The following is a 24548-nucleotide window of genomic DNA, read 5'->3' on the forward strand; positions in this document are numbered from 1 at the left end:
GCCTGGAGCATGCAGAACGGGCGCTCAATACTGTGGATTGACTGATTCCAGTCGTGCCTAGGGGTGTTCCTTTTAGGCAGCCCTCACTCCAAGAACCCCTCCCTCGAGAAAGTGGGGGGGGGGGAATTGGGGGGACATGGGAAAGCTGGATGTGGAACCAGAAAACTGGGTTCCTCTGCTCCCTGGTTTGGCATCCCTTGTGGGTCCTTGGCACCACTGAGTCAGGGGAGATACAAGGAGAGAGAGGGTTGAGGGAGGGGGAAAGGATGAAGCAAGCAAAGGAAGCCAGGCTAGAGGGGAGGAAAGAAGGGAGAACGTCATTGGGTTATGGATTTAGATGTGGAAGGGACCCTGAAGGTCCTTGAGTCCAGCTTTTCCATTTTACAGATAGGGAAACTGAGTCCAGAGAGATGAGGTCACTCAGCTAAGACACATCTGGGTCTGCATCCAGCACACTACCCTGTTTATCAGGGGACCAAGAAGAAAAAAGGGGAGGAGGGGAAGAGCTTAAGGGGAGGGGTTGGGGAGGAACCAAGGGAGGGCTCCAGAGGTCCTAACAGCTCTCAGGCCAGAAAGTTCAGGAAAAGTGAGCTGCTCCCTCCCACTTCCCGCTCCAGGTCAGCCCAGTGTCCCGGGACAAAAGAGCCCATGTTGTCCAGGTGGAACCAGCCCCTCCTGGGTCAGCTGCTCCAGCGAGCCCCTGCCTGGGGGTCCAGCAGAAAGAGCCACCAGAGGAGCTTGCCCGAGCAGGATGGCATTCCCTTTCGCAGAGCTGTCATTGGCACATTTTTCCAAGGACAGCCCAGCCTTGGCAACCAGTATTTGGAGGACGCTTTGCTCAGGGGCTATCTGAAGAGGCATCTGCCCCCCCAGGTGTGTGGAGGCTGGGCAGGGGGGTGGCAGGCGCTGAGCTGGGCAGCCTTGGCCGTGGCGGGGCCCCAGGGGACGCAGGTCCCAGCAGAGTAGCAGCTGGCATTAAGGGTAAGGAAGCCCGGATGCGAGGAGTGAGCAGAAGCAGAGCAGGGAGCACTTGTGAAGCCCAGAACTATTATTATCCGCAAAGCAAGTCCCAAGATGGCCGCGAGGGGTTGATGGTCCCCAACAGCCAGAGGGGGAACTGCTGCGGCGGGAGTGCGGACTCTCCATTCTGTTCCCTTCCTGGGGCTTTTTATCGCGCGTGTATCTACGTGTCTTCTGTCCTGGCGTGGGGGAGCTGGAAAGCGCCGGGTAACCTACCGCAGGCTATTTAGTGCCCCCGGGGGGGGGGGGGCAGAATCGGCAGGTCTTGCAGAAGGTCAGAAAACGATTGGCAACAACTGTTTCTCCGTGAAACTGAAAAGCCACAAAATGTAAGCCAAGAAAAAGACCGCAAACGAGCGCGCCCATCGCCAGGGCATGAGGAGGGACGGGAGGAATGGAGAGGGGAGGGGAAGCAGCGTGCCGGGGGAAGAGGGCTCTCTGGCTAGCACAGGAAGGGCATCTTGGCACAGGGGGATGGAGGAGACCATGAGGCAGGCCCGGATCCTCACGAGCACCCCGGCAGCCAGAGCAGGGAGCCAGCTTCTTTGCGGGTCTTAGCAGCCCTGGCAGTGGGCACGGAGGGCCAAGAAGGAGTGAAATTATTGGATAAAACAGAAGTTTAGAAAGAGCGATAATACCCGGTGCACCTGGCACACAGAAGGGACTCCGGATATATTTCTTGCCTGGCTCACAAGAAGTCACAGGATGGGCTGCAAACTCCATCTCTGAGGAGAAGCCCCACATCAGCCCCAGGGATGTACTAACAGTGGAGGCAATAGAGGTACCCTACTGCATCTCCATTCCTTCAGGGTCCTCCTCTGATACCTGAGCAAGTCACTGGAGCACAGTCAAGCCAATAAATGTTTGTTAAGCCCCTACTATGTGCTGGGGGGAAGGAAGGAGACTGTGCAAATAAAAACAAAGACAGCCCCTGCCTTTGAAGAGTTTACAATCTAATGGGAGAAGATGAGGCACAACAGGAAATGGGGGGGGGGGTGATGAGAGAAAGGGGCATGACAAAGAACTCTAAAGAAGTCCCAAAGGGGCAGAGCTGGTGGGAAGTAGGGGAAAGTGTGTGCTGAGACTCCATTTTAAATAGAGGCCCTGGAGTCCAGGGCCTTGCCCTTAGTCAGAGGATCCAATCAGAGGGTTGGAGGGGGCTGTAGAAGGGAGGCTGAGGCAGAGTCAATCTTGCATTAGATTTTCTAGGGATAAATTTCCTGAGGCAGGAAGATATGAGAGTCTGAAGAAGACCAAAAGTGGTGTGGCTGGTGGAAAATGAAGGATAGATTCTGCTAAGCAGGGTTCCACTTAATAAATACTCTAGCCCTGTCTCACCAACCATCTTTCTCTCCATCCCTTCATCTATCTATCCATCCAGTTCTCTAACCATGTAATCCATCCTTCCATCTATCCATCTAACACATATTTACTTTGTCTCTGTTTCTATCTACCCATTTCTCTATCCCTTGCCTAGCCATCTATCTCACTATCTATGTCTATTCATCTATCTATTCTTTCATCCATATCCATCTATCTAGTCTATCTGTTTCCTTTATTTCTCCAAATCCATTAATCCATTTCTCTGTCCCTCTCTCCTTCCATATATCTCTCCACCTCTCTATGGAATCCACCTATTTCCCTTATTTCTCTCCTTCCATCCATCCATCCATCCATCCATCCATCCATCCATCCATCCATCCATCCATCTATTCATCCATCCATCGCTCATCCAGGGCTGCAGGAAGCTATGTATGTTACCTGCACAATGGTGGAGGGAATTTCCCACACAGATGAAATCACACATAATCATATTGAGTATAAGGTGTCAAAATCCTACAAAATGTCAAAATATATTGTTGTACATGTTGTACATGTCCATATACACACCTCCACACATACATGTATGCCATTTGCATGGGAGACTCACTGAGGAAGTCTCTTCTACCATGCTGATTGGTACTGACTCCTTGATTATATAATGTTAGAGTTTCCTGAGATACTGAGAGGTTATGTCACTTCCCCAAGAACACACAGCCAGGCTTTGCTGGCTCTTGTCATTATTATCATATGTTAGTATATATACACGTATGTACATGACATATATGTCATTAGAGTTATTAAAATTAGAGAGCTGATACTTGTGGGCTGGCCGAGTCCCCCCACTCCCTTCCCAGCAGCCAGCCTGGCATTCTTTCCACTAGAGGGCCTTGCCTCCAAGAATAACAAGAGGTAGCCATAGTGTTGCTTGGCTCCATCTCACACCTTAAGTGCTGCTCTCTCTAATGAGATGTTTAGTCCTGTTGCTGCCTGTCTGATCCCTTAAGAAATACTGATTGCCAAGTGCTCTCTGAATAGGCTTGTTTATCCTCAGCAGATTCCATTAGAGCCCTCTCTGAATTCCAGGCACACTTGGTGGGATTATCATAGGTGCCCTGGGAAACCAAGGAGCACTGTTAGAGAATACGGGCATCGGGATGATGCTCCCATGTCCGATGGTCACAGAAAGGCTCCGAATTTCCTGGGCTGTCCCTACTCAAGCCGAGCCCCTGGAAGGGATAACTGGGACTTTGGTGGTGTTCCCCAAAGCAGGCATGCTGGGAAAGAGCCGAGGCCCACCCAGATCCAAGGCGGAAGGCTAGAATGCGGGATAAGAAGTCAGTGTGGCAGGTGTGTCTTTCCAATAAGGTTCCTTCGGCTTCAAGTTGGCCTCATTTTGGTTCTAAAAAAAAATGAAAGCTTCACATCTCGCAGTCATTGCACTGCCACTGGGCCCTGCTGCTGTGGAAACCCTTGAGGCTCGGCTCCCCATTTCTCCAATCAAAGGCGTTCCCAGAAGCATGATTCCACTGTTCTTTTGATTAAAGCCGACGGGAGGAATTAGGGCTTAATCAACGCTGTTGTTCATTTTCATACTCAGACGCTTCCCTCCCCATGAGTCCGTCCCTTTATCGTCCTTTCTGTGATGAGAAGATGGTGGAAACCACCCCTGACCGAGCAGATGGTTTGTTGGCAGGTTTCCTTTCAGAGCAAAACAGAAAACTGGCCAAGAATCGAGTTGGTTTTACTGAAGCAATTTTCAAATAAGGCAACCCTGGAAACCTTTCAGTGGCCTTTCATTCACCTAAGGTATAGTGGAAGGATCGCTGTTTCTGAAGCAGAGGGTCTAGGTTCAAATCTCACCTCAGGTTCCTCCTCCCACTGCTTGATTTTCCTGGGCCTCCATTTCCTTATCTGTAAAAGAAGAAAGTTGGACCAGATGGTCTCCGAGATCCCTTCCAACTCGGACCCAGGTTCCTCTGACCCTACAAACAACTTCTTGGTTGTAAAATTACATCTGATTGGATATTTAGATACTGGATCTTTTCCATGTGGGAATCTGGCCCTTGGGTACAGATCACCACCCATCAGTGCATTGTGGTCCTATGTGATTCCTGCCCCAGTTCTCCCATGAATCCTCCTTAGAAGCTCACAGGACAGCCCAAATGCCTTCCTTCAGGCCCCAGGGTGGCATTTGGGCAGTTGGTCAACGATATCTCACTTCTCCATGGCTTCCTCACCTCCTTTTCCAATCGGTCAACCAACAATCAGCAAACATTTATTGAGTACCTACTATGTGCCAAGCACAGTGAGAAACAATGGACATAACATTTTTATCTCTTCTCATGAACAAGCCAACACAATTTACATACAGCCTAACGCCAACCATGGGCATCAATTGCCTTTGGATCAACTATAATGGTAATGCTTTTGAGGGGTCTAGTGGATAGAATTAAAATTGGGAAGACCTGAATTCAAATCCTCATGCTATCTGACACTAATAGCAAGAACACAGAAAGGTCATGCCACACCTTATGCCTCAGTTTCCTCATCTGCAAAATGGGAATGATAATGCCTATACAGTTGTCGTGAGGGTCAAATGAGATGACAGGTGGAAAGTGCTTTTGCAGACTTTAAAGCCCAGATCGATGTCAGTTACTGTTATTGCGTCGTTCCATGGTTTTCAGTCAGCTCAAAATGATCTTTCAAAAACAGCAGACCCTCGATCCTGCTTTCATAGCTTGGTTTTGGACATCCTTTCTGCCACTGCATGAGTCCTGATTCGTAATATGCTGCAGTCAGCTTACGCCCACCCACCATGTGTGTGTCTCTCTCCATTACCCTCTGGGTGATCCTCACCTTCAAGTCTTTGGAGACTGCAGAGCTCCATGACTCATAGCCACGCAAACCCGAAGAACATTGGCTTGAAAAAACAAGGCCTTTGTTTCAGAAGAAGTCTAAGGTCATCACAAGAACTTTCAAGGTTGCCAAAGGCAAGCCAGCCTGCTGGTGCTTTCTTTCCAAGACAGGATTAAAAAGGAGGAAGGGGAAGGCTGGGGGGAGGAATGAGCTGGTCAATGGATGAGCAAGGAATCAGTCTGGGAGAGCCCATGAGCACCATCAGTATCTTTGTGATTTGGGGAGTCCCTGAGAAGGGCCCCCAGTGCATTGGCCTTGAGGCAAACTTAGGGGACAACACCGAAGGGCCAAGGATCTAGGAAGGGCTGACATGGGCACGCCGGGTCCGTATAGTCTCCACATCAGTGAAATGAGTGTCTTCCCCTTGATAACCAATAGTGAATTAAGACCTGAAATTGAAACTGGAAACTCTGTGAAGAGGCTAGAGGGGAAAAAGAACGCCCAGGGTCCTGGTCACAGCTACATGGCATATGCCAGGTACAGAGGTCCTCCCGCCTCTTCAGAGGATGAGTCTTCGGGAGCTGACCTTCTCTTCTTTCCCCACCTCAGCGGCTGTTCAACCTTCATCACTGTCCCTCTGGATGAGAAGAGAGTTCTGGGACCCCTTCGATGCTATCATATGGCGTGCAGAATAGGATGCTCTAATCCTATTGCCTTGGAAGCCTGATTGGCTGGCTGACCAAAGATGATTCCTGTCTTCCTTAATCTTCTTTGGTCCCCAGATACTAGACGCCTTCACTTCAGCCACCCTCTCTCTTCCGGGTCTCTGAGCTGAGAGATTTTCCACCTGATTTTATCATCGTTGCCTGGAATGTTCTACCCGTTCATCTTGGACTTGGAGTATCTCTTTTAAGCCCCAGCTCAAATGGGAGACCTTGCCTGGTCCCCTCATTTTTGGAGCCTCCATCTCAGACTGTTGTCCCTTTTCACGGCCCAGGGTTTTCTCCATCAGAAGCTAAGCTCCCTCAAAGGCGAGCTTATTTTTGCCTTTCTCAGTATCCCATGTAATTAGGGCAATTCCAGGAATGATACCTGCCTGTTGACCAATTGATATCCAACCGGCCTACAGTCTTCTTGCCCAGCGGGAGCTCAGTCCTGTTCTCCTGGCCCTTCCTGCCCCGATCTACCCCAGGCAATCTCTCCAGCCACATAAAGCTCCTCCAGGCAGACTGTGCCCCTGGCTCTGGCACACTCCACCCCCTATCTCCTGCTTATCAATAATACACAGAGTCCTGATGTCCTGGCACAGCTAACTTCTGCTCCTCTTTTCCAGGCTGAACCCCGATGGACAACAAACATTTCCTAGAATTCCTTGCTCAATGATTAACATGCACTCCTCCTGACCTAGCCATGCCCTGGCCCAAAGTCGGTTCTCCATCCCCCACTGATGGTAGGCCAGGTTGGCCAGAACAGCCCATGTCTGAATGGGAATAATGTAGAATCGGTCTAGAAAAACAATTGCAAAAAGATTGTGAAGGAGCCTTAGCACCAGACTCTGTCCAGGAATAATAGGGACATACTCAAAGGTTCTTATCTAGGAGATAAGGCCTTTAGGAACCAAAAAAGCCTATAAGCTTTTCCTGGAAGGAAGATTGGAGAGGAGAAAGGCAAAAGAGGAAGCTGGTTGGTGGAAGGCAAGGAGAGGTTCTCTGGTCAACTGCCTGTTTCTACTCCTATTTCAGAGATCAGGAAACTGAAATGTACCCAGAGTTGGGATTTGGATTAGGTCCTCAGCCTCCTAGCTGAGGGCTCTTTCCCCAATGCTCTGGTGCATGCTGGTCTTGCCCTGGTCCTCACCTACCCCAGTAAGGAGCTGTCTGAGTGGAAGGGAAGGGAGTCACCAACTCTGGCCTTGGCTTGTTGAATTGGGAGAGACCTGGGCAAATCCAGCCATTGATTTCAAGACAGAAGGGAATTTAGAAGGGCTCAGATCCCAGCTCTAGAGCTGGCAGGAACGTAAAAGGCCATGAAGTCTGAGCCCTTCATTGAGTCGGTGAAGTGATTTATCTCCCCTTGCTCCCACAGCTAGAAAGCGTTGGAGGTGCTATTGGAACCCTGGTCTTCCTGCCTCTTAGCCCAACAATCTCCATTCTCTATCTACTATCCCATATACCCTCTAAGAAATTTAACCTCCCTAGACCTCTTTTTCTCCATCTGTGAATTGGGACAACACCTTGACTCCCTATATTGTTATTGTTGTTCAGGCCTTTCAGTTATGCCAGACTCTTCATGACCCTGTTTGATTTCTTCTTGGCAAAGATACAAGAGTGGTTTGCTATTTCCTTCTCCAGCTCATTTTATGGAGGAGGAAACTGAGGCAAACAGAGTTAAGAGACTTCCCCAGGGTCACATAGCTAGTAAATATCTGAGGCTAGATTTCCTGACTCCAGGCCTGTCACTCTATTCACCCACCAATTGGTTGCCCCAAATTGCTGGGTGCTTTAATCTAACTATCTCATTTGAAAGGTGAGGAGAGAATCATAGTTTTTCACTTGGAAAGGACCCTAAAGGTCTCATTTAGCAGATGGAGAGCCAGAGATCCAGAAAGAAGTGACTTGTCCAGAGTCAACCAAGAAGCAAACGAACAGAGCTAAAATTCAAACCCAGATCCTCAGACCTAGTTCTTGGAACACCTAGTTCTCGGAATTTCTTGCACATGCCTCTGGATATTGACTACCTCACTGGTGTGGTTGGTTTTCTCAGTTTGTTTCCAATAAGTCTTTATTGATGTCTCCATGTGTTAGTTGTTGTTTTTTTAAGTATTTTTCCATGTTTCCATGATTCATTTTCTTTCCCCCGCCTCTCCCCATCCCTTCCTGAAGCCAACAAACAGTTCTACTGGGTTATACATATGTTATCAGTTGATACCTATTTCCATATTATTCATTTCTGCAGTAGAATAATCTTTTAGAACCAAAACCCCAAGTCACATACCCATATAAACAAGTGATTGTCTAATGTTTTTCTTCTGCTTTTCCGCTCCCACAGTTCTTTCTCTGGATGTGGATAGCTTCTTTCTCATAAGTCCCTCAGGATTGTCCTGGATCATTGCATTGCTGCTAGTAGAGAAGTCCATTACATTCAATTGTGCCACAGTGGATCAATCTCAGTGTACAATGTTCTCCTGGTTCTGCTCCTTTCACTCTCGATCAGTTCATGGAGGTTCTTCCAGTTCAGATAGAAATCTTCTAGTTCCTCACTACTTACAACACAATAGTATTCCATCCACATCAGATAACACAATTTGTTCAGCCATTCCATAAGCAAGGGACACCTCCTCTTTTTCCAATTTTTTGCCATGGCTCTGAATGTTTTTGTACAAATATTTTTTTACTATCTCTTTGAGGTACAAACCTAGTAGTGGTATTGCTGGATCAAAGGTCAGGCATTCTTTTAAAGCCCTTTGGGTGGAATTCTGAATTGCCTTGCAGAATGGTTGGATCAATTCACAAGTCCACCAGCAATGCATCAGTGTCCCAGTTTCATCACATCCCCTCCAACATTTATCACTTTCCTTTACTGTCATTTGGCCAATCTTCTAGGTGTGAGGTGGTACATCAAGGGTTGTTTTAATTTGCATTTCTCAAATCAGGAGATATTTAGGATACTTTTTCATGTGATTATTGATAGTTTTGATTTCTTAAACCAGCCCTGCATTCCTGGTAGAAATCCCATCTAGTCACAGTGAATAATTCTTGTGATAATTTGCTGTAGTCTCTTTGCTAGTATTTTAAGATTTTTGCATCTATGTTCATTAGGGAGATTGGTCTATAGTTTTCTTTCTGTCTTTTTGGTCTTCCTGGCTTAGGAATCAGTACCATATCTGTGGAAGGAAGGAAGGAAGGAAGGAAGGGAGGAAGGAAGGGAGGGAAGAAGGAAGGAAGGAAGAAAGGAAGGAAGGAAGGAATGAAGGGAGGAAAGGAAGGAAGGGAGGGAGGAAGGAAGGAAGGGAGGGAGGGAGGGAGGGAAGAAAGAAAGGAAGGAAGGAAGGAAGGGAGGGAGGAAGGAAGGGAGGGAGGGAGGGAGGGAGGGAGGGAGGGAAGAAGGAAGGAAGGAGGGAAGAAGGAAGGAAGGAAGGAAGGAAGGAAGGAAGGAAGGAAGGAAGGAAGGAAGGGAGGGAGGGAGAATTTATTAAGCTTCTACTGTGTGTTGGGTACTAAGTGTGTGCTAAGCCCTTTGCAGATATTATCTCATTTGAAGGTGAGAATCTTCCCTCAGGGGCTTGGCTGGTTTCTCCCACCACAGAATGGACAGCTGGTGGAATGCTTCATTCGCTCCAGGTTGGCTCGGATATACAGGGGTCCAGAGCTATGTCTGATCCTTTCCGCTAATTCTAAGGCAGCTGCTGTGGGGGATGACCTCATTTCATCCACTGATCAAAGTACTCCACTCCTCCCAAATTGATTAAGGGCTTGCTCATACCTAGTGTGCTCCTTTGATTGATGGATCCAATAGAGATGCTGAAGGATTCAGTAATTCCGTTAATTGGTTGGGAGAGTGAGCATCCCCACCTCCTTATCACCTATTTATGCTCATTCAGTCCACCAGCTGAGGGAGCACCCACCTGGAGGGGAAGGAAGGTAACATCGTTAAGTGCCTACTCTGTGCCAGACAAGGTGCAGAGTGCCCAACACATATGATCCAGTTCTGTCCTTTGCCCACCCCTGTGAGGCAGGTCCCATTATTACTCTTTTGTTACAGGTGAGGAAACAGAGGCAGACAGAGATCAAGGTAGTGTGTGAGCTTGGATTAAAACTTAGGTCTTCCTGACCCGGGGCCAGAGCTGTAGCGCACCCCCACCACCACCTAGCTGCCTCTAACGATGCCCCACATGGGTCCTCGAAGTACTGGGGAGAGTGCATAAGAGAGAAAGAGTGTTGAGAGATGTTAGTGGAGAGAGAGCCATTTTGGACAAGGAAAATGGAGGAAGGCTTCCCAGAGGATGGGCTTACCCCGCAAAGAATCCTAAGGCCTGAATGGCTGGAGCTGGAAGGAGGGGAAGAGAGAAGGGAGGAGAGAAGTTGGGGGAAGAAAAGCCTGGCCCAGTTGAGAGCCACAGAATGATCCAGCTTGGCTAAAGCAGAGAAGGGGGAAGGGCTGAGGGAGAACAGTGTGAGATGAGTGCAGAAAAATCATTTGGGAGCAGACTCGGAGGGGGGCACAGAGGGACAAATGACAAGCAGAGAGTTTGGGCCCGATTCCACAGGGTTCCTCCAGGCAGGAAGGAGAGATGAGCCGTTCCATACATTAAGAAGATTAATCTGGCAATGAGGTCCAGGATGAATGGGCACTGAGAGAGCTTGGAGCCCAGCTGCCCAGCCCTGGCTGCCACATAGTCTAGAGAAGAGGCAGGCACCAGGGACCACTTAGTCTAGTAACTATGAGGGTGTCAAGGAAGGGAATCGAAGGGAGAAAATTGAGGGAGCTTGGCAGGGGTAGTGAGTGCTTCTGAGCCAGAGCCCAGCCTGTTCTGAACCTCCCTCCACACACAGTGTGAGCTGTGAATATGTGGGTCAGCAGCAGTGGAAAGAGTGGAAGAGAGTTGGATTCATTGAGTAGAGGAGATTCCTTCTATGGCGCCAGCTCAGTAACCTCAGAGCAATGTTTGGGACAGTGAGAAGCTGGCCAGTTTGTTCAGGGCCACACAGCCAGGATGTGTCCTAAGCAGGACTTGAACTTGGAGCCCTGAGGCCAGCTGCCAAAAATGTTAGTAGCAACAAAGACCAAACCATGTTCCGATGAATTACATGGCCCTTTATCTTTTTCAACATACATTGGGAAGGGATAGATCTAGAGAACCAATGACATGTAGAAAGAACACAGCTTTTGCAGGCATTTTGGACCCAGGGCTGGTACAGCAGATAGAGCTCAGGGTCTGGAATCAGACACAAGTTTTGAGACCTTGGGCAAGTCAATGAACCCCATTTGTCTCAGATTCCCTATAAAGTGAACTGGAGAAGAAAAGGGCAAACCACTCCAGTATCTTTGCTAAGAAAACCCAGAAGGGGTCATGAAGAGTCAAACATGATTGAAATAACTCAAGAACAGTAACAATGAAAAATGATAACAATAATAAATAATAATAAAGGGAGCAGACTGAATCAGGGAGTCTTCATTCAGAGTTTGTTGGGGTTTTTTAATATTTTGAGAACTTTAAGCCTAATTGTTTCTCTTCATAACCCTAAGCATTTTGTTTTATGCATGTAAAAACATGATTCTGAGAAGGGGTCCATAGGCTTCACCAGACTGCTGCCCAAGGGCTCCATCACACCAAAAACATGGAACCCCCTGGGACAGAAGGTCTCTAGAGTTTCTTTCCAGCTCTAAAGCCAACAAAGTCATAATCCTGTGAGCAGTTGAATGCTAAGATGCTTCTAAAGCCCAGATCCTATGGTTCCATCCACTCTTCCTTGGGTGATCATCATAATAACTCTGTGAAGGAGCCATGAGGTTGTTATCTAATAGACGAGAAAATCGGGTTCTGGAGTTCGAGACCTGGACAAGGCAGAGCTGAGACCCCAGCCTGGGCCTTCTGACTCCTCCTTCCCATCCAATCCAGTCTAATCATCTCAGACTACTTCAGCAGTCTCTTTTCATGGTTCTCCCTATCTCTGGACCTTCTCCAATCCATCCTCCCAGTAGTTGCTACACTATTTCAAAAGCCCAAATCTGGCCATATTATTCCTCAGTAACTTTGTTACTGAGTAACAAGGTAAATTTTATTTCCAGAAGAAAACACAAACTCCCCTGGGAAGCTTTCAAAGCTCTTGTTGGTGGCTCTAGGTTTATTATATAACAATAATCGACTTTCATTCTTGTGACAAGGAAATCACTTTAAAAGACTGATATATATTAATTTAAGGTCGCCAAGGAATTCAGCTATGTAATTCCTAAATGAAAACTCAAGTCAGCAGTCAACCTTTTATGGAGTTTAATTACAAACAGGAGGAAGAAAGGTATTAGAGAGAGAGAGAGAGAGGGAGAGAGAAAGGGGAGAGAAGGGAATAGGGCTTAAATACCCCTTCTGTTTAGGCTGGGCCAAAAGGCCCAAGCCCTTAGATAGCTGAGGCAAAGAAAAGAGATCAGTCCCTATCACTCATGTGACCAAAATGGAGAAACAGTCTCAGGGGCCTCCACCTCCAGCTTCCTTCAGAGCAAGCTTCTCAGAGCACAACCTCTCAGAGCAAAAACCTCTCCAACCAACCTCTAGTCCTCAGACCCCGCTATCTTTAAGGAAACCATCCAAGTTCCCTCCCCTCAGTTCTCACATCTACCAATCACTGTCCATGTCTTCCCTGTGCCAATGGTGGCTCTAGCTTAACCCAGGACCGCCCAGAGGTCTGTGGCTTTGCACATGTCTGTTGAAGGTCATATTCTCAAATAATTAAATCTTGATCCTTTGCTACAGCCCTTCCTAAATCCTGTTACCCTGAGTAGGGTAGAGATTGGAATAATAAAATTTTGATCTATGCTGCAGCCCTTTCCATTGTTCAGCAAAAGGTTTCTGTCCTAAAGTAATCTTAAGAAGGGAGGAGGAGGAACCTCCCTTGCCAATGGGGTTCACATTCCAATTGAGTTCCCACTATCAGTATGAAATTCCCTACAAGCATGAAACCTTCCAATGGTGAAATTTCCAACATTCACAAGTCTAAGAAATTTTAAGGTTTACATTCTGTGGGGGATATGGATAAGAAACAATACTTGAAGAGAAAATTCAATACAAATTATATACAAAGTAATCTCTGGGGCAAGGACACCAGCAACTGGAGACATCAAGATAAGCTTTTTGGTAACAGTTGGGACTTAAAGGAAGCCAGAAATTCTTTTTAAACCCTCACCTTCCACTGTGTATTGGTTTCAAGGCAGAAGAGTGGTAAGGGCTAGGCAATGGGGTTAAGTGACTTGCCCAGGGTCACATAACTGGGAAGTGTCTGAGGCCAGATATGAACTCAAGACCTCCTGTGTCTGGGCCTGGCTCTCAATCCACTGAGCCAGCCACCTGCTCCCTGAAGCTGGAAATTCTAAGAGGCAAACATGAGGAGGAAAGCATTCCAGGTGTGGGCAACAGCTGGTACAAAAGCATGTCAAAAGGGCTGACATATTTATACTGTCTTTAGGTTTGCAAAGGGATTTATGTACATGAACTTGTTTAAGTTTTATAATGACCCTTCAAGGCCAGTGGTATTATTTTTTAATTCATTTTTGAGCTCTTCCAAGAGTTCTTTTGGGACTTAACACCCTTTCCCACTTTCCTTTAAGCCTCCACATGTTTCCATTTTGGCATTTTTATCTGCTTCTGAATTTGTATTTTGATCTTCCTTGTAACTAAAGTGTTGGGTTCTTTAGATCAGATTTTTTCTTTGGAGACATCTTAACAGTATGAAGTTAGTTTTGAGAAGAATATAGCTTAGTTTAGTCAGAGAGTGTGTTGTGGGGTTTTAGTGAGGGTTAAGCAGTTCAGAGTAGCTTGAAGAAACCAAAGACTTTGCTGTGAGGCAAACAGAGGAAAGTGGGTGGATATTTAGTTTCTCTTTCCTCAGACTCGTATCTGTCATAAATAGTTTTTTATATAATTACTTAGTCTCCAAGCAATTCTATATTAGCCTAGTGAAGGGGAGTCACTCCAGGCTTTCCTTCAAGAAGGAGAGCTGACAGATACTTTGTACCCATTAAACAAAGTATCCTAACACAGCATCCTCCTCAATAACATCGTTTAGGTCCAACACCAAACTGGGGTGTGTCTCTGTGTGTGTGTGTGTGTGTGTGTGTGTGTGTGTGTGTGTGTGCTTCTTTGCAGGTCTTTGCAGAAGTGAACCAGGACCTGCAGAGGTTTGGGGCCCGAGTGTCAGGTGAGATCCTCTCCTTGGGGCAGGAATGTGAAGCGATGCCTCCCAGACTTCAGCACTTCGATGGATGGGGGCAGCGGGTGGACCACATCCTCACCTGTTCAGCTTGGAAGAAACTAAAGAGGATTTCTGCTGAGGAGGGATTGATTGCCATAGGCTATGAGAGGAAATACTCCAACTGGAGGTAAGAGTTTCGGTGGAAATTCAGGGGCCATTCCAGGAGGCTCATAGTCAGAGGAAGAAGGGGCTGGGTTTGAAGCCAGGACCTGGGGGCTGGTTCTACCTTTGAGTCACTCCATGATCTTGGGCCCTCTGACTCCCTTCCCTTCTCTGAGTCATGCCATTATAGAGCTAGAGCTGGAAGGGGCCTTGGAGGCCATCTGGTCCAACCTCTTGATTTGGTGTGAAGAGCCAGCTCCCAAATATTTAGTATGACTTGGTCACTCAAAGAATACAGGGTCTTCCTTGTTCTCATTTGTGGTTAGGAGGTAATAATACTTGCAGGAGTTGGGTATGAGTGGCATAGTGGAGGGAAGACTGGCCTTGGAGGGGAATCTGAGTTCTCTTTCTGCCTCTGGCATACTCTAGCTGTGTGACCCTAGCCAAACAAGAGACCTCAGATACCACCTCTGATGATGACAGCCTATGTATGCTTTGGCAAAGCACTTGATCTCTCTTGGCCTTAGTTTCCTCATCTATAAAATGATGTGGTTGGAAAAATATTCTAAAATAATTAATTAAATAAACATTTCAATTAAAAGATCTCAAAAATAAATAAAATGAGGTGGTTTCATGAGATGGCTTTTGAGCTTTCTTGAAGCTGCAGGTCTAGGATCCTATAGGGTGCAGACAAGTTGCTGCTGTGTGTTGGTGGAAAAAGTTCCCATGCTGGGATTCCCCTACTTCAGTGAAAGCACTGGTCTAGGCAAAATATTCACCGACCAACACCGCCCTTCATATCAGCACCCCCAGCCCCCCCCACCCCTCTCCCCCACCCGATTCCCCTCCTTTACACTCCCACCTACCCCTATTCCCAAAGTACCTCCTGGTACCACTGATAGACTCCTCAAACTCATTGATAGCTCCTATTTGGTTTTGAATGCTACTGCCCCGAACCTTACAATCAGCTGTTGGCTATGTCTCCACTCACAGCCCCCATACTATGAAGGAATCGCCTTTACCGATCACCCTTACAACACCTCTGCCCCTTCCCCTCGATGCGCCCGGTCCCCCCACCACTTCACCCTTGCCGAAGTCTCCGGAAAAGGCCTTTGCATAGGTCACCCCCCTTCCTCTCACTCCCATCTTTGTAATGTTACCCTTCCCATCTCCCACTCCCCTTATTATCTAGAGGCCCCCAATAACACCTTTTGGGCCTGCAACACCGGCCTCACCCCCTGCATTTCCCTTCAGGTTTTTAATACCTCCTCAGAATTCTGTGTACTTATACAATTATGGCCCAGAATTACTTATCACACAGACACCACTTTAGATAAAATTTTGTCTCCGTTCCCTCGGATTGTACGGGAACCCCTCTCTACTATTGCCATTATTCTAGGTATTGGTGGTCTTGCTGCCGGCATTGGTACCAGCACCACCGCTCTCCTACAGACCCAACACCTTACAACTTTACATTCTGATATGACATCTGACATTGAGGTCCTAGAAAAGTCTGTCTCTGCTTTAGCAAATTCTCTATCCTCCCTCTCAGAAGTTGTACTGCAGAACAGACGTGGCCTCGACCTACTTTTTTTAAAAGAAGGGGGATAATGTGTAGCCATTAAAGAAGAATGTTGCTTTTATGCTGACCACACGGGCATGGTCAGAGAATCAATGGCAAAATTAAGAGAACGCCTAGCCCTTAGAAAAAAGGAGGCCGAGGCCCAAGAAGGATGGTACAACAATCTTTTAAGAAAAACCCCTTGGCTCTCTACCCTAATTCCCACAATAATAGCTCCCTTTATTATCATCCTCCTAATACTCACCTTTGGCCCTTGGGCTTTCCAACGCCTGACTGGATTTATTAAATCAAACATTGACTCAACCCTTACTAAGTTCCCTACGGTCCAATATCATCGTATCGAAATAACAGATACTGACCGACCACACATCCCTACCGATCGTCTCCAATTTACTAGCAGGGCGGTAACCCAATGACGGGAATAGCACAGGTCCTTGACCCTTGATGGTCAAGCAACTCCCCCTGTGTAGCCTAAGACAGGGGCCGTCACTGCGGTCCTGACTTAAAACCTTCCCTCTATAAAAAAGAAAGGGGGAATTGTCAGAGACCATATTCGGGGACAACTTGACCTGAAACAAGATTTAAGATCTTAGGGAAACTGAACAAACAAGTTACCTCCCAGGCATCGCCAAGACCAACAGCCACAAAACATAACAATAACCATTCTTCATGTTCCTTCCTGATACAAGCAGTCTTTAATCACCACCACCACCCCCCCTTTACCTCAAGCACATATATTCTGCCTTGCACCTGCAATAAACAGAGCCTTGACACTACCAGATTGACTCTGTCTCTCTATTACGTGCTTGGTCTTCCCCTCTCTCCCCCTATGGTCTCTTTTTAGGTGGCTGCTCCCCGGACCCCACCGTTGCAGTCCGGCAGGCCCAGATAAATACCTGCCCAACTATTCCCCAAAGCAATAATGCAGGGAAAGAGACTTGTAGCCAAGAAGTATCTTGACTCCCTTTTCCTTCCTTCCTTCCTCTGGAGGGGCCCCACCTGCTACTGGAGCCACTATGCCCCATACCTGTAAACATGGCTGTCAGCTGAGCCTATGTGCTGAGCCATAAAAAAAAAATTAGCCAAAGTGAATGGCCCATAATACAGTCTTTCTGTATTCCATTCCCAGGGGGTTCCTGCTGAGTTATTAGACAGGTAGAGACATAAAATGTTGGCCTTCATGTGGTACTGTCTGCTTCCTCAAACCAAAGGCTGTTGGTATAAGGGGAGGAATGCTCAGCTCCAAATCCTGCCTCCTTTCTGGGTGTCCTTGAGCAAGTCCCTTATCTTCCCTTGTCCTTAGTTTCCCCCTCTGCAGAATAAGGTGACTAAACTAGGTAGTCTCTAAGATCTCTTCTAGCTCTAGTCAATCAGTAAAGAAGCACTTATTAAGTACCTACTGTGTGCCAGGCCCTGAGCTAAGTGCTGGGGATTCAAAGAACCAGCCCCTGCCTCAAAGAGCTCTCAGTCTAATGGGAGAGACAACCTGCAGGTGACTAAGGACAAACTAGTTATAGACAGGATTAATTGGAGAAAAGACACTGAGACCAGGCACTAGCACTCCCTGGCATCCTATTGCATTCAACTCAATTAAGGACCTACTAAGTGCAAGTGACTGGGGATCCAAAGCAAGAATAGTTCCTGTTCTCAAGGAACTGACATTCTAATGGGGGTGGGGGGTGGGGAGAGACACAACCCATACTTGGTCGAGTAAATACCTATTACGTACGAATCATTGTCAAGAGGGCAGAACATTGGGGAATGAAAGGTCTCACTTGGGAGATGACACCTGTGAACCTTAAAGATTCTCAGACCCTACTTCATAAGGTTGGATTGTGAACCTTAAAAATTCCCCATTGGGACTATTCCCCATTTGGGCAGTGAAGGTACTTGATCAGGAATGTGAGAACTCTACTTCACCATACTTAAGCATACTTTAGGGGAAGATAAAGTTGTAAACTCTTTGCTGAACAATGAAAAGTACTTAAACCCATACTTATAGTAAGACAAAAAGTTCTTAAGCTGTGCCTATTTTTAGAACTAATACAAAGGGGTGCTAAGTACCTATAAAGGTCAGGCAACTTGTGAACTTACAAGGAGCAAAGAGGTGAGAACTTACTCAGAGATTCTAGTCTACTCAGGTGTGAACTAAGAATGGTCCGTCCTTTGGAAAACGTCTACTGTGATTGGTAGATGGGAGAACTTAGGGGAGGTGACATAGGAGAAAATGCCCTTTATAAGGAGATGAAAATCTGAGAGCAGGAGACAGTCTCTTGAAGATAGTCTGAGGGAGGCTGACTTTGGCTGGAACTCCTTCTGAGGAGACTCTGTCCCTCTGAATCCTTGCTTGGACAGATCTTGTGGTGAGTGATAAAAGACTGACTGATCCCTCTCTTCCTAGGCTGGCTCAAGCTGGCCTAGGCTGGGATAGCCCTTTTCTCTTTCTCTCTCTCTTTCTTAATTCCTCATTTGTATTAATTAAAATCTCTATAAAACCCAGCTGACTTGGGTATATTTTAATAATTGGGAATATTTCCCTGGCGACCACATTATATATTGATTTGAAACAAGACACTGTAGTGAAAACATATTTTCTGCGGTCACAACTTACTCATCCACTCTTTTATCTACTACAATTTAAGTCTTCCACTATTTTAATCACTACAGTTTATGACAACCAACTATTTTAACTTATTACACACCCCAGCTAGAGAGTACACAAGGCAGAGGGGTGGAGGGAGAGAAGTTCAGGTGATCACTCATGCCTCATGATCCTTAGCCAAGACAAGTTGTTTTGCTTCCCTCATCTCCCACCAGATGTAGTAGAAACAGTCCTCTGAGCTGCACACAGGAAAGTGGTTTCCCCACCAGGGGAATGAGGGGGAGAAGTGCGTGGGGCCACCCTTTCTACCTTTTATTTCATTAAAGTGATTCCTGCCATGGTCAGTAGATCCAAGGGGTCCCCAGTTGACAGAGTCCTGAGAAATTACAGGTTGGGCTTCAAGCAAAAAGATTGGCACATAGTAAGAACTTAATAAATGTTTTTTATTCATCCATCCTTTTATCCATCACCTATCCATTCACCCATCTACCCATCTATTTATCCATCCATCCACCAATCCATTTATCCATCTATTTGTCCATCCATCCAACCATTTGTTTGTTCATTTGATCTGAGCAGGCTGTGACAAAGCCTTTGTAAGTGATATCTCCCCCTCTGCCTCACCAAAGAAAGGGAAAGAGGGAGACAAGGAAGCTGCTTTTAAGTCATGCCAAAAAAGGAGACCACAGGAGGTCCAGGAAAGGACCTCCAGGCTGTCCACGGCCTCCCGCAGCCTGGTTTGCATTAACTCTGGTTTTTCTCTGTGTTCCTCAGCCGAGTGTACCAGGCAGCCAAGCTATTCATGTTCTGTCCCTCCTCTGGAATGTTCTCTAGCCCCCTGGCCATGACTGATGGTGCCACAAAGGTCCTAGAGGTGAGAACAGAGGGAACCACCAGCTGGTTTCATTCCCTTTACTTCCCCATGGCCATCTTCCTAATCAGAAGTGGAGTTGATGTAAGACCCCAACCCCATGCTTTGGAGAAGATCCCTGTGCAGACTGCTAAGGTCTCCATCCATGGGGTACAAGGAGACTATGGCTTCCCCAGCTTAGGGTTGGTTATCGGTGTGGTAGGCACAGAGGACATCAGAACAAAAGTAAAATCCTGCTCTCTAGGCACTGACATTCTTCTAAGGAGAAACAGCAAAATAACATGTGTAGACAAAATAATAGAAGGGAAAGTTGGGAGAAAGGAATCAGGAAATGGCTCCTATGGGAAGGGGCACTGGAGCCAAGGCCTGAAGGAAGGTGGAAGAGGATATGAAAGGAATGGGCAGAAGATGTTCATGTCCAGGGAGCATAAATGAAATGGCCCCAGAAGCCCTTGATCCTCCTCAATAAGTACCTCTCCCTGAAGCACCTACTATGTGCCAGGCATTTTACCTAGTGCTGGGGAGAAAGACAAATGTCTTCGGTCCTTGCTGCCCAAGGTTCTCTTCCTTCCCTCTATTTCTTCCCTCATTTGCCTTCTTCTTCTCTACACCTTGCAGGTGATGAAAAGCTCAGGGCCACCAGGAGAAGCTTTCAGTCATCTGACCTCAAGAGACCCAAAGCTCTTCTGGACTTCTGGCCAGTGGATGACCGAACGCAAGGGAGGCTCTGATGTGGGTGAGTGGGGTCAGAGGTGGGGGACCTTGGGGGGCACTCAGGGCTCAATTGGTGGCAAGTCAAGCATCTCTCTCCTTAGCCCATGGCACTGAGACAGTTGCCTGCAAGCAGGATGATGGTACATACAAACTCTTTGGATTCAAGTGGTTCACCTCAGCGACAGATGCTGACATGACATTGGCCCTTGCCCGGATCATGGACGCTCAGGGCTCTGTGACCAAGGTAAGCATGCTGGAGAAGAGATAAGAGCATCCTGTCCCCTTGAAATTCCCTCCTCTTCATTTTCCAGGTCACTGGGGATTGACCCACACCCCAAGATCTCAGGTGGCTCATCTGGCTCCAGGATCTCCTTGGGAGAAGCCTCTTCTTCCCTGATCCCAGGCTCCCTTCAGCTCTCCTGACTTCTCTCATAGGCAGCATGGTATAATGGTTAGGGTGCTCAACTGACTTCAAATCTCACTTTACTAGCTGTGTAATCTCAGGCAAATCCCCCTAACCACTCTGGGATTATTTTATTTTAAAAAATGGTTGGAGTAGATGTCCTCTGAGGTCCTGTAGCTGTGGTGGTGAACCTATGGCACATGTGCCAAAGGTGGCATGCAGAGACCTCTCTGTGGACATGTATGCCATCCCTGGCAGAGTTAGTTGCTAGAAAGGCAGAGGGACTCTGGTGGATCTACTCCTTTCCTCCTCTCCACCATGCCTCCCCACCCCTCTGTACTTACTCCCTTTCCTGAGCAGAGCACTCAAGGCACTCCCATCTCTTATTCCCTCCCCTGTGTGGGACTAGGAACTGGGGTGGGGGGGGGGGGGGAGGACTCCTCTCCTGACATCAGGTCTAAGCCTGGGGTAAAGCAGCCTAAAGGTCACCAAGGTTGCATCTCTGTGACCAAGCTGAGCACAGGCTGTGGGTCTGCATTTGAATCAGACTCAGCAAGGACACACATCCCATGTTGTAATAAGAAGCTGCCTCCCCCTCTAGCCTTCCCTTATATTCCTAAACCTACTAGTCTTCTCCAACAAATTGAAGCCTGGCAGCAGCCCCCTCCCTCAGCCCCCAGCATAGCTGGATGTAGCATTGAGTCACCATGGTGGAAGATGTGGCTTCCCCCCAGGCTTGAGTCAACTGGGAGCCCTGCCTCTGCCCCCAAACATAGGGGAGGCACTCAGTTTGGGGGGTACAATAGTCTGGGGGAGGGCCAGGCAAGGCACGTGGTCTCCAATGGGTTCTAAAAGATTTGCCATCATTGTCCTATGGCATATGATTCTGGGATTCTAATTTGTCTGTATAGAAGTTGGTCGTTCTTGCTTGGAGAAGGCTCAGGGTGGAGACAGGATGACTTTGCTGCCAGGTGATGAAGGGCAAACCAGGGGGAATGGAGGAAGGTAGCAAGAGGTCCATTTAGACTCAAGGCCAGGGCAAGTACTTCTGGACAATCAGAGATGCCCCAAAGTGGGATGGGCTGCTTGAGGAAGTAGTGAGCTGCCCATCACTGAGGGTCTCCAAGAAGAAGGTAGTAATATGGATTCCTTGTGTGGTAGAGCCTGGACTAGAGGGCCACCAGGATGCATGCCAACTTAGAGATTTTGTGCCATAGGGGACCCAAGGGCTGTCCCTCTTCTTCTTGAAGCTGAGGGATGAGCAGGGACAGCTGAATGGCCTCGAGGTACAACGTCTGAAGGAGAAGCTGGGTACTCACCAACTGCCCACCGCTGAACTGCTGCTGGATGGTGCCCGAGCACATCTGGTGAGGAGGTGGGAGAGGCCCTTTGCTGGGTGGGTTGGTGTTCCTTAGTCTCTGATAGAGCTTCTTGCTCCCAGAACCCTACCTGCTGGCAGGAAGCTCCCTTCCACCTCAATTCTAGAGCACTCACAGGATCCTAGAACCAGAACTGAAATTGGAAACCATCTAACAGAACAAACTCCCTCCCCCTCATTTTGGAGGAAACTGAGGCAGAGTGAGGGGAATCAGCTTGTCCAAGGTCACCCAGCTAAGTCAGTGACTGAGCTGAAATTTAAACCCAGGTATAGCTGACTCCAAATAACATCAACAATGCACAGAGCTGGGCCTCAAGTCAGGAAGACCCAAGTTAAAATGTGGCATCAGACCCATACTAGCTGTGTGACTTTGCTCAAGTCTTTTCATCTCAGCCTTCCTCTGTTTCTTCAACTGTAAGACACGGCTTATAATAGCACCCTTCTCTGGAGCTAGTTGTGAGTTTCAGGTGAGATAATAAGTGTAAAGTGCTTAGCACAGTACCTGGCACATAGTAGGTGCTTATAAATGTTAGGGATGATAATGATAATTATTATTATTGGGGGCATTTTTATACTATTTTAATAATAGTGAAAATTATTATTATAGCTAGTATTCATATAGTACTTTGATAGCTATTATTATTATGTGCATCATTTATATGGTGGTTAATCATAGGAATTATTATTATTGTAGCTAGTATCTACATAGTACTTTAACCCCTATTAGAAGTAGTACCACTGGTGCTTTAATAATGAGCATAATGGGCATTTTGTAATGTTGTAAGGTTTGTAAGGCATTTTACATGAGGAATTTCATTTGCCCCAAGATTCACTTCCTACCTGCTGACCTGATGGGTTCAGGGTTGTGGTTTGAGGGGTGACGAATTCAAGGTCCTGGCACCTTGTTTTCAGTAGCAACCCCAAGGACCCCAACTACCATTTGCTCATGCCTTGTCTCCAGGTATCCCAGGAGGGCCGAGGGGTGGCCACCATCGCCAACATGCTGAATATCGCCCGCATATACAATTCCATAGGTGCTGTGGGCTACATGAGGAGGTAAGATGGAAACCCCTTTAGGGCCACCCAAAGTAGAATGGTGAGACTAATGACACAGGACAAGGCACAGAGGGAGAGCCAAAGATTTTCAAAAGATCTCTGAGTCTCCCAGACTTCAATGACTTCCAGCCCAACCCAGACCGAATCCCTTTTACACCATCCCCTAAACCTGAAAGGAGGAGGTAAAAGACCCACATGGACAAATATATTCAGACAAGCTCTTTTTGTGGTGGCAAAGAACTGGGAGATAAGGGGGTGCCCATCAACTGGGGAATGACTGAATAAGTTGTGGCACATGATTGCGATGGAATACGATTGTGCTATAAGTGGAAGTGGAATGGTTTCAGAAAAGCCTGGGAAGACTTACCTGAACTGATGCAGAGTGAAGGCAGCAGAACCAGGAAGATAGTGTATGCAACAAGGACATGGAGAGACGACATCTCAGCTGAGGGGCCATCCAGCTTCTTCTTGTAGACAGACCCCCAGTGAGAGGGGCCTCACTCACCACTTATCAGGACAGCCCATTCCACTCTGGGATCATGAAGTCTAAATTGTCTCTCCACAATTAAAGGCCATAGAATCCATTGCTCCTAGTTCTAGTTCTGCCCTCCTGGACCAGACAGATGCCCCCATTCATACCTAAGTGACCCTTAGCACTCTGAAGTGTACAAGTCATGGAGCCTGTCAGAACCTTGAAGACAGCTCTTGTGGGTCCTCTGAGTCTTGTGTCTGCTCAACATGTCCAGATCCTTCAACTGCTTCTTCTTCATCCTGGTTCCCTCCTCCAGATACTATCCAGCTTACCAGTGTCTTTCCTAAACTCTGTTGTCCAGACCTGAACCCAAGACTTTCCCAGCCTGTTTATCTTATTCCTGCTTGTTTATCTGAGTACACAGAACAGGGAGCTATAGGGGCAGCGGAGGACTGAGTCAAAGAACATAGTGGGCATGCAGATAGAGAATGGGGAGTGGATGGGAATCTCGCAGGAAAAAGGGAAGATTTTCAAGTCACTTCAGGGACCCCAAGCCCTGGGGCTGCTGGAGCCTTTTGCCCTAACTGATAGTAATAACACCTATTTTGACTCTCCTTTAATTTTTTTTTTAATCCTTACCATCCATCTTAGAATTGATACTCTGTGGTACCAAAGCAGAAGAATGATAGGCAATGGAGGTTAGGTGACTTGCCTAGGATCACATAGTTACAAAGTGCCTAAGACCCCTTTAAGGTTTAAAAAGCACACTCCTCCCAACATCCCTGTGAATAATGTAGGACTAAATAGCACAATTCCATTTAAGGGGTGGGAAAAACCCAGATTAAGAATCTCTACTCTAGGGGGCAGCTGGGTAGCTCAGTGGATTGAGAGCCAAGCCTAGAGACAGGAGGTAGTAGGTTCAAATGTGGCCTCAGACACTTCCCAGTTGTGTGACCCTGGGCAAGTCACTTGACCCCCATTGCCTAGCCCTTACCACTCTTCTGCCTTGGAAACAATACATCGTATTGATTCCATGACAGAAAGTAAGAGTTTAATAAATATTTTTTATTTCCCTAATTACATGTAAAAACATTTTTAACATTAATTTTAAAAAATTTGGATTTCTAATTTCCTTCTCTCCTTTCCATCCCTCACTCCCTCTCTCCACTCTCCCCTCCTGGAGATGGTAAGCAATCTGATATAAAT

At 47.1% G+C, this 24548-nt stretch overlaps 1 protein-coding gene across 1 annotated transcript in view; it reads left to right on the forward strand.

Annotated features, from left to right (window-relative positions):
* Positions 1-514: 514 nt before the first annotated feature.
* The window catches only part of LOC130458190 (acyl-CoA dehydrogenase family member 11-like), a 62157-nt gene continuing 38123 nt past the window's right edge, over positions 515-24548 (forward strand). The window contains exons 1-7 of the mRNA XM_056821513.1: positions 515-873; positions 14057-14289; positions 19223-19322; positions 19938-20055; positions 20135-20277; positions 21654-21803; positions 22776-22870. Coding sequence (XP_056677491.1) covers positions 649-873; positions 14057-14289; positions 19223-19322; positions 19938-20055; positions 20135-20277; positions 21654-21803; positions 22776-22870 — 1064 coding nt within the window. The 5' untranslated portion in view covers positions 515-648. The remainder of the gene's footprint in view (positions 874-14056; positions 14290-19222; positions 19323-19937; positions 20056-20134; positions 20278-21653; positions 21804-22775; positions 22871-24548) is intronic.

Source organism: Monodelphis domestica, chromosome 3 (genome assembly GCF_027887165.1).
Source record: "Monodelphis domestica isolate mMonDom1 chromosome 3, mMonDom1.pri, whole genome shotgun sequence".
Classification (NCBI taxonomy): domain Eukaryota; kingdom Metazoa; phylum Chordata; class Mammalia; order Didelphimorphia; family Didelphidae; genus Monodelphis; species Monodelphis domestica.